Source organism: Zootoca vivipara, chromosome 2 (genome assembly GCF_963506605.1).
Source record: "Zootoca vivipara chromosome 2, rZooViv1.1, whole genome shotgun sequence".
In the NCBI taxonomy this organism is placed as follows: Eukaryota; Metazoa; Chordata; class Lepidosauria; order Squamata; family Lacertidae; genus Zootoca; species Zootoca vivipara.
In genome coordinates, this window is record NC_083277.1 from 82,029,436 (window position 1) to 82,039,410 (window position 9,975).

At 44.0% G+C, this 9,975-nt stretch overlaps 1 protein-coding gene across 1 annotated transcript; it reads right to left on the reverse strand.

Moving 5' to 3' along the window:
* Positions 1–2,201: 2,201 nt before the first annotated feature.
* On the reverse strand, positions 2,202–5,744 carry FABP6 (fatty acid binding protein 6). The gene is made up of 4 exons (XM_035107986.2): positions 5,592–5,744; positions 3,084–3,259; positions 2,864–2,953; positions 2,202–2,309 (listed from the first exon to the last, which is right to left on the reverse strand). Exons 1-4 carry the CDS (start codon positions 5,656–5,658, stop codon positions 2,256–2,258), a joined length of 387 nt encoding a protein of 128 aa, XP_034963877.1. The 5' UTR covers positions 5,659–5,744; the 3' UTR covers positions 2,202–2,255.
* Positions 5,745–9,975: the final 4,231 nt, after the last annotated feature.

Below are 9,975 nucleotides of genomic sequence, written 5' to 3' on the forward strand. Positions count from 1 at the left end.
AATGTAGGATTTCACACTGGGCAGCCAACTCATTACAGGTGGTGATTCTGTATGTAGGGTTAGAGGAGACTGTTCAGATATTGGTGGGATCAACTGGCATAGGTCTTGCTTGTCTGTATGCAACGTGCCCATTGTCATGGCAAGAAGTCAGAACAGCCTCTATCTGTATTTTTTATGATAGCTTAAGACACTTACAACCTAAAGTGAAGCTCAGCTCAGCAGCTTGGGAAACATGAATGGGAAGAGCAATGTGTCTCATTTACTGACTACTTTTAGCTTGCCATATGTGTAGAAGGCACTTGGAGTGGGAGAATTGCTGATCATCCCCTCTATGGCCCTGAAAATGTAACTCCAGAGAATTTGGGGTTCTCCAAAGTGGGCTTGTGGCAGAGCAGGAAGCAGGAAATGCATTACTCTCTTCTTGCCTTCCATTTGCAAGCTGTTTGGATCTAAGCCCTCCTCTGTGCTATGTCTAAAAAGAGCCCCTGAATGAGCAACTGCTTTCTCGGTGGCTTGTGACAAACTAAATTCAAAGCTGTGTGACACTTGGAAGTTGAACATAATTCAGTATCTTGGAACACTCAGCTGTCATGGATTTTAAAATCAGTTACTCTTAATATTGCAATTGTCTACCTTGCAAAGCTGCAAATGCAATTTGAAAGTGTGACGATGCATGCTGAATTATCACATGCTGGCCATCTTTTCTTTTTGCATGCACACAAATATAAAATGCACTGTTTAAAGACTCAGAAATGGCACTTTGAGACATTTGTAACTGAATGAACACATAAGAAAATCTAGTGATGTGAAATTGTATTTGACACACACAGACACCCTAGGGTCTAGTACTGAAATATTTTTAAACCACTGAAGTGAGTTGTGAATACCATCAGAATGGATAGTTGATGTAAAATGATGGGACCTGCTTTCCTAGGGAGAAAATATCACTGCTGACTTTTTCTGGCATAGAAGTTGAAGGCTTCTGAGCAAATGCTAACCGAACTCCTTTTTGGCTTTCAAGTTACTCGTATTGAATTGGTGAAGGCCTAAGAAAAGAAGTTCAAATAATATTTTCATCCTCAGTTGCTTTATAATGCCAGGCAGTAGAGATAGTAGATCCAAATTAAATAAAGTGTGCCTTAACCTTAGTCTTTTTGGCTCAGTTGGCCTCAAATTCTGAATAAATTTGTCTCGGTGCCCTTCTGCAGACTGTTTTTCTATTGTATTCATTAGGAAGCTTCCCTTTGGCTGGATGGTGTCTAGACAGTGAGAGCCAGACAAAGGTACTTATTTCTTGTCTGAAATTCAGTGCCATTTCCAAGGAAGAGTAAATTGGCTGTGGGTGGGAGGAGGGGTAGCAGCTGTGTAAAGGTCCAGCAGAGCAAACATCTGTGCTTAAGTTTTGGGGGATGAAAGTTCAACCCCTGATTTCAGATGGAAATGTGGCAACATCTCCCATCAGTCAGCAAGCAGGAGCCTTAAAGGATTTGTGCATTGTGAGCGCTGACTTTGGAACACATGCTCGGGCCTGGTTGCTAAGTGACTGTACAAGATCGAGCCCCAACACATGGCTTCCCTGTAATGGAGAGGGCAGCATTTGAACATGTGTTCTCTTGTTTTCCCTCCCTGAGAGCTTAGTAGTTCTTCCCTGAGAACAGAAGAATATTGTTGCCTGATCCTTCTAACTAATGAGCTTATCTCTTGTTCAAGGAATTGTGTGTGCCATGTGGGAAGAAACAAGCCAAATAAATTCAGCACATGCAAAATGCAAACATTTGTGAGTGCTCCAAGGAGCAAGAACCCAGTAACAAAAATATGAAGTTGTCCTTGTAAGAATTGAGGGAGGTTTTGAATCATGTGCTCGGAAGGCTGGATCATAGGGTATCAACATACTACTTTTTTCTTGGGGTTGCAACCATTACCCAGTGTGGAAATGTCCCCTGTTTGGTGGTGTTGCCCTGGATAGCAACACTGAGAGCTGCTTTGCATGTCATAGAATTATAAAAAATACCTTCTTTAACACATTATAAAAAATAAGACACGTAATGCTATCAGTTGAGTGTCAATTCTAGCAAGGTGAAGTGGGAACACAGGAAGTTGCTTTATATTTAGACCCATTCTGCCTATTGCACTTTCTTCCAATCAATAAATAAATGCAGAAATAAAGTTCTTAAGTTTGTTACTTCATATTGTGTGTTTTTTATTGCTCACTTTTCAAGTATCAGTAAGGCCACAATTATTCCTCCAACGGCTTCTTAGGCCAGTCTCTTGCTGATTCTTTTGAAAGTTACATCGCCAACTGTAGAAATCTGCAGTAAAGGATAAAGCAAACATTTCTGATGAAAATGGAAGAGGGGATTGAAAATATAGCTGTTAACATCCTGGAATGCTTTGTGAATTCCTTTCTTTACAATTGCTAATGATTCAGGAGTATTGTGCCATGAATTTAAGGGAGGAGGGAAGATGCAAAAAAGGAAATTTCCAATTCACAAGAATTTTTTTTTATTAATGTAGCCCAAAGAGGAGTTGTTTTTTCTGAAGGGCACTATTGAACGATATTTCAACCTAGTGTGTCTCTGCAACACTGCTTGCAAAAGTATTGTGTTTCCTCCTCTCTTGTTGTACTTTCAAATGCTTCATAGTAGTGAGATAGTGTTAGAATTATTTTGTATTTTGAATTGATCAAGTGACGTACCCAGTACATGGCTATTGGTGACCATTAAAATCATCATATCTTCCATCCATTATTCGGTTAACATTTTGCTTTAATGCATTTTGCTTTAATGCAGTAAACACCATTTTACAAGTTTTTTTGGGGGGGGATCACACATTCGATCTTCAAGGAAAGTTTTTATGAAATTACCTCAACTAGTTTGCCCCCAGCAATCTCTGCAGTATGGTGATAATTAGGAAAGTCAGCAACCACTTTCCCACCTTCCATTTTAACGGTTGCCTGCAACAGATTTACATACATTAGTTGGTGCCATGGCTGAATACAATTAAGGATTTTGATTGCCAACCCAACCACAACAACACTTTGAATCCGGGCTAGTCCTTTGAAAGCAGTAGCTACAATCATTTACCTTGAATTTTTTACCACCCATGGTCTCCATTTCGGATTCCTTGCCAATAACAAACTTATTAATCATGGAATGCCCGCTTGGGTAGATCTGGGACCAGGTGAATTCATCTCCATTCTGTATCACTTCCGTAACAATCTTGAAATTTTTTCCTTTTTCAATTACGTCGGCAGGAAGAGCTACCCCAAGGAAAAGACAACATTAATGTAAACCTTCTCCAATGTATTTGTTTAAAAGCATTTCTAAATTGCTGTAGTATACAGATTTTCTAAGAGGCATACAAAAGTACAAACACAAAAAGAGTGGTATAAAAACCAAAAGGTTAATAAAAGAATGCAGGAATCTGAGTTGCAATGTCATTCCATCAAGCAGAATACCACTACACCGCAATCTGCCAGAATGCAGTGGTTTTTATTCTGCTTGCCAAATAATGTTGTGTAACTCTGAAAGACTGCAGAGTTTCACCAGGAGATCCCAACTGAAGATGCCATAATTCCCACGTAGAGGCTCCCTTTTCTGAAACCGGCAGCTGACAATCCAAGCAATTCTCTAAGTCAGCTTTCCATAACCTGGTACCCTTCCAAATGATTTGGATTGCATCTTCCATTGCCTCTGACTACTGGCTGTGGCACCAGGAGCTGATGGAAGCTAAATAATAATAATAATAATAATAATTTATTATTTATACCCCGCCCATCTGGCCGGGTTCCCCCAGCCACTCTGGGCGGCTTCCAACAAAACAGAAATTCTAAAATACAGAGATCCATCAAACATTAAAATTCAGAAATCCATCAAACATTAAAAGCTTCCCTAAACAGGGCTGCCTTGAGATGCCTTCTAAAGGTCTGGTAATTGTTATTCTCTTTGACCTCTAGTGGGAGGGCATTCCACAGGGTGGGTGCCACTACCGAGAAGGCCCTCTGCCTGGTTCCCTGTAACTTGGCTTCTCGTAGTGAGGGAACCGCCAGAAGGCCCTCGGAGCTGGACCTCAGTGTCCGGGCAGAACGATGGGGGTGGAGACGCTCCTTCAGGTATACCGGACCGAGGCCGTTTAGGGCTTTAAAGGTCAACACCAACACTTTGAATTGTGCTCGGAAACGTACTGGGAGCCAATGTAGGTCTTTCAGGACCGGTGTTATGTGGTCTCGGCGGCCGCTCCCAGTCACCAGTCTAGCTGCCGCATTCTGGATTAGTTGTAGTTTCCGGGTCACCTTCAAAGGTAGCCCCACGTAGAGCGCATTGCAGTAGTCCAAGCGAGAGATAACTAGAGCATGCACCACTCTGGAGAGACAGTCAGTGGGCAGGTAGGGACTCAGCCTGCGTACCAGATGGAGCTGATAAACAGCTGTCTTGGACACAGAGTTGACCTGTGCCTCCATGGACAGCTGTGAGTCTAAGATGACTCCCAGGCTGCGCACCTGGTCTTTCAGGGGCACAGTTACCCCATTCAGGACCAGGGAGTCCTCCACACCCGCCCGCCTCCTGTCCCCCACAAACAGTACTTCTGTCTTGTCAGGATTCAATCTCAATCTGTTAGCCGCCATCCATCCTCCAACCGCCTCCAAGCACTCACACAGGACCTTCACTGCCTTCACTGGTTCTGATTTAAAAGAGAGGTAGAGCTGGGTATCATCAGCATACTGATGGACACCCAGCCCAAACCCCCTGATGATCTCTCCCAGCGGCTGCATATAGATGTTAAAAAGCATGGGGGAGAGGACAGAACCCTGAGGCACCCCACAAGTGAGAGCCCAGGGGTCTGAACACTCATCCCCCACCACCACTTTCTGAACACGGCCCAGGAGGAAGGAGCGGAACCACTGCATGACAGTGCCCCCAGCTCCCAAACCCTCTAGACGATCCAGAAGGATGTTATGGTCGATGGTGTCAAAAGCCGCTGAGAGATCCAGCAGAACAAGGAAACAGCTCTTACCTTTGTCCCTAGCCCGCCGGAGATCATCGACCAGTGCGACCAAGGCAGTTTCAGTCCCATGATGAGGCCTGAATCCTGACTGGAAGGGATCCAAATGGTCCGCTTCTTCCAGGCGTGCCTGAAGTTGTTCAGCAACCACTCGCTCAACCACCTTGCCCAAGAATGGAAGATTTGAGACTGGGCGATAGTTGGCCATATTGGCCGGATCTAAAGATGGTTTTTTAAGAAGCGGTTTAATAACCGCCTCTTTCAGCGGGTCTGGGAAGGCTCCTTCATGGAGAGAAGCATTTACCAACCCGCGAAGCCCATCGCCCAGCCCTTCCTGGCTAGCTTTTATAAGCCAGGATGGGCAAGGATCAAGGAGACAGGTGGTTGGTTTCACTCGTCGAAGCAGCCTGTCCACATCCTCGGAGGTAACAGATTGAAATTGATCCCACAAAACTTGACTAGACAGGACTCTAGCACTCCCCTGCCCCGGCCCTGCCAAATAATGATAAAAATCCAAAACAACTGCAGGGCAGCCAATTGGGGAATACTGATCTGAGTGCAGCAAAAGAAAAGTCTTAATATATACATACCCATGCGCTGCATAAAACTCTCATAGTTTTCCTCACTTTCCACTTCGTATCTGCCGGAGAAAGCCATGCTGTAGTCTGTGGCACAGGAAGGAGGCTTGTGTTTGTGGTTTGGCTTGGTAGGTTCAGGGACTGAAAACTCCTGCCTTATAAAGCTTTCGCAGCTCAGGTTATCCACCCTAAATGCATTGCACTTCTCCATCATACCATCTAATGAGGAAGTTTGTTTTTTTACAACAGGAGGGTAATTTTGTATGAATCACTTAACACTGATGTCATTGACCCTTACGAAAGGCCCTATTCCAATTCTGGCATGTCTCTTTTTCCCAAAGGTTTTCCCCAAAGTAAGTTCAGGGTGATAGATATAGATATAGATATATAGATATATTATTGTTACCCTACAAAGGGGTTCTGGAAATATACTGGTCCTCTTTAGCCAAATAAAGACAGCAGCATCGTGGAAAGAGTTCATATTTGTTGCAGGCTGCAGCAAGAAAAAATGATCCAGAGGAGTTTTCCAAATTCTGGACCCCCCATATACAACATTCAAGACACTTGCATACAGTGGTACCTCGGGTTACGGACACTTCAGGTTACATACGCTTCAAGTTACAGACTCCGTTAACCCGGAAATAGTACCTCGGGTTAAGAACTTTACTTCAGGATGAGAACAGAAATCATGCTCCATCGGCACGGCGGGAGCAGGAGGCCCCATTAGCTAAAGTGGTACCTCAGATTAAGAACAGTTTCAGGTTAAGAACAGACCTCTGGAACGAATTAAGTTCTTAACCCGAGGTACCACTGTATAACAATTACGTGCGTGATCACCTCATCCTTTCCAGCAATATGATGGGATAACTTGTGGCCCCTGAAAGAAATTTCATTGCTCAGAACAGCCTGCTCCTAATTGCTATGGCAACAGGTATCTTTAAGCAAAGTTCATACAAAATGTTCCTTTTTTTCCAATCTGCTACATGAAGGCTTGTCTGGGCCAGCAGAATTTATTGTTCTCCTGGCTTTGATGCCAGCCCTCTGTCTGCTGCCGAAGGCCAGCGAGCTCTTGGCATGCTTTACTAACCTGATAAGGTGAAGCGAGAGGCCCATGGTGGGTGCTATCCCAACAAAAGACAGGAATGCAGCTTCTTTCATAGGTGTGGGGAGTGTCCCTACAGGCCTCTATAGCAAGGTGGGAAACAATCTCCCCCCCCCCCAATACCTGAATTCCTTTTAGTGAAAGTGGTTGAGGGACAAGATGCCCCATGAGGAGGACCAAAACACACCCACACACAAATGCATTCATTGCACACACACTCATTTTCAATATCCCTCTCTCCCCTTGCACTTCTCAATTTGGCTTTTTCACTGTGCACCGAGAAAAGGACACAATGGGAGCTGGCCATGCAGGAAGATTAAATTCCCACTTCCAAGAGCTGACAGAGGAGGTGAATGAACTCAAAGCGTGCTCTTTCCCAGTTTGTGCTGAACTTGCAACCTTGCTTTTTCTAGCAATAATGCCAGCGGCCTTGAAAAACTTCATCTCATCCAGCAGGTGAAGAAAAGCTATGGAACTTCAGGGAACCAGGTGGCGGTGCTTCTGGGCTCTTATGTTTAATGTATGGCTCGGCTCGCTCTGCAGAAATCGTATTACAGCATTCCACTTCTCCAACCGTCAATGTGCTGGCATAACCTCAACAGGGTGCTTGGGTGCAAATCAGACGTTCTGATAATAGTCATGTTGGACAATGTGGCACGCCAGACATTTAGGAACATGTTCAGGTCTAGAATAAATATATTTGCACTCCATTTCAGCTTGGGTGCATACCACTGTATGCAGCCTTAAACGGATGGTCTCAGTCCAATAAGATCATTTTTGCTGCTAGCACCCACCAATATCCTATCCTCAGTCAGCAATGGCAATCCAGAAGTGACTCATTCATATAGGGCTTGAGATGGATCTGATGGTTGTATTCCATATACGGCCAGAGCACGCGTGAAATACTTTTCAAAGTTTCCACCCTCAAGGAACATCTACCATGAACCCCCAACATATTGCTGGAGATTTGAGGAAGGGTGTTCCTGGGGGACACTCAGGTCACATGGAACCCTTGGTGGGGTAGAGCTGGGAACGGTCCTTCTGCAGTGGCATTGATGCAGCTGACCTGGACTGGGAGTGGGGTGGCAGCAAGGTTTGGGGGGCAGTTTTTAATTACTGGTGTTTTAATGTATTTTTAATCTTTTGTTGGAAGCCACCCAGGGTAGCTGGGGAGACCCAGACAGATGGGCAGGGTATAAATATTATTATTATTATTATTATTATTATTATTATTATTATTATTCACATGGTTGCATGGGAAGAACCAATCTTGATGCTCTTGCTGGTACAAATGTATGGCCCTGTCCCAGGCCATTCTCCTCATGAGAAAAGAAGACTCCCTGGAAAAGACCCTGATGTTGGGAAAGATTGAGGGCACAAGGAGAAGGGGACGACAGAGAACGAGATGGTTGGACAGTGTTCTCGAAGCTACAAACATGAGTTTGACCAAACTGTGGGAGGCAGTGGAAAACAGGAGTGCCTGGCATGCTCTGGTCCGTGGGGTCATGAAGAGTCAGACACGACTAAACGACTAAACAACAACAACAACAACAACCATCCTTAATGAGAACATGGAACATTTCATATAATTGTTAAAGATTAACAGAAGTGGAAAAGGGTTGAGTAAGGTTCTATTCACTAAAGGGCTGTACATTCTTGTTCTGTCATAAATAAGAAATGGCAGTTATCTCTCCTCCTCTTTGTTATCAAGGTTATTATTTTATGACTTGATTATCTCTTTACACTTTTATTTCGTCATGCATATAAATGGGAATTTAATCTCCACTGTAATCTTACCCATATTCAACTATTTATGAGAGAAGGCTTGAGGATTCTCATGGAGTTTTCGCCATCTTTAGAAGGACAGATAGTTTATGGCAAGAAAATAGTCTATTTGTTCAACAGAGAGCTGGGTAACATCTGCTAATTGAAGCGGCCTTGGAAGATGGGGGGAATAGGAAATAATTGCATGTGAAACTTAACCGCCTTGATTGATGGTATTGGGAAAACACTCTGGAGTCTTTTTGAAGGAAATGATCCTTTCTGCTTCAACTTTCAAGGCTGCCTAGCTGGCTCAGTCTTTTCCCTGTGGTCTCCGAGTGCAGGCATGAATGTTTTCATGTGGCTTATGTTTTCAAATTGAATCAAAGCTGTTTTGGGGAAAAACACATCAAAATACAGTACTTCTTAAGATTAATGTGGCTAACACAGATTATGGCTAATGCCATGTCTGCACAGAGTCACAAACTGGCAGTGGAAGTGCACTAGGCGCAGAGCAAATGGGAGAGTGTACCTCTGTATAACTGTTTTCCGCCACTGTGCTAATGTAGATTTTAGGTCGCTTAATACTTTTCATGAAATGACTGTACCACAGTAGCATTTTAAGAACTACTGTACAAGACTCTTTGCCATTTTAATCTATCTTCGGAGGGCTTTCCTTCTTTGCAATTTGTGCCCCTAGCCCCCAAACCACTGGTGTGCACAGCCAGCAGGTGACTTAGAAATGCATCCAACTCTATTGGTGCACAAATGCCTTTCTAGAATATTCCACACAGTGTTTTGCCTTCCACTTGCTCACTGTAGACCTGGATGATGAGAGATGTAGCAGGCTCATCTCAGTCACTCTGACATTCGCATCCAGGAGCTCCGTCTTGCACAGAGGCTGGCCGTTTACCGACCTATCTCTAACCTACTAGTTCTAGAAAAGGTTGTTGAATGAGCACTCACTCTGCATCTTCAGGCGCACCTGCATTCTGTCAGCTTTCTAAGCCCTGTTCAGGCATTTTCAATTTAGAGTAAACCAAACACATGAATTGAAAGGGGCAGTGGAGCAAGTGCGCTAGCTCTGTTGCCATTCCTATTACCATCCAACACTTAAATTGTAATGCCTTAAAAAGACTGAAGTCCTTTCCAATCAGGCTTTCACTCTGTGTACAGCACTGGCATTGATTGCAATTGGCCTCGGTTGCTGCTGTTTGCCAAGAAGTTGACAAAGGAAGTCGTACTCTGTTGTCCCTACTGGATTTTGCAGGAGTCATTGACAGCGTTGACCATAAAGTGCTAGTGTCACATGTGTACCAACTGATGCTCCTGGGTTAGCCTTTGAGAGGCTTTTACAGGGAATCCCAGAGGATAGCTAATGTGAGTTTCCTCAGTGTCCTCACTCCACTACAGTGGCACCTCGGGTTATAGACGCTTCAGGTTACAGACACTCCAGGTTACAGACTCTGCTAACCCAGAAATAGTACCTCGGGTTAAGAACTTTGCTTCAGGATGAGAACAGAAATCGTGCAG

Bases quoted from the DNA above. Each gene is read 5' to 3' on its own strand.
- FABP6 (XM_035107986.2), bottom strand. From the start codon at position 5,658: ATGGCTTTCTCCGGCAGATACGAAGTGGAAAGTGAGGAAAACTATGAG. The intron at 3,260-5,591 runs GTATGTATATAT...TCCTTGGGGTAG, and splicing joins GAGTTTTATGCAGCGCATGG to CTCTTCCTGCCGACGTAATT. The intron at 2,954-3,083 runs GTAAATGATTGT...AATCTGTTGCAG, and splicing joins TGGGTGGTAAAAAATTCAAG to GCAACCGTTAAAATGGAAGG.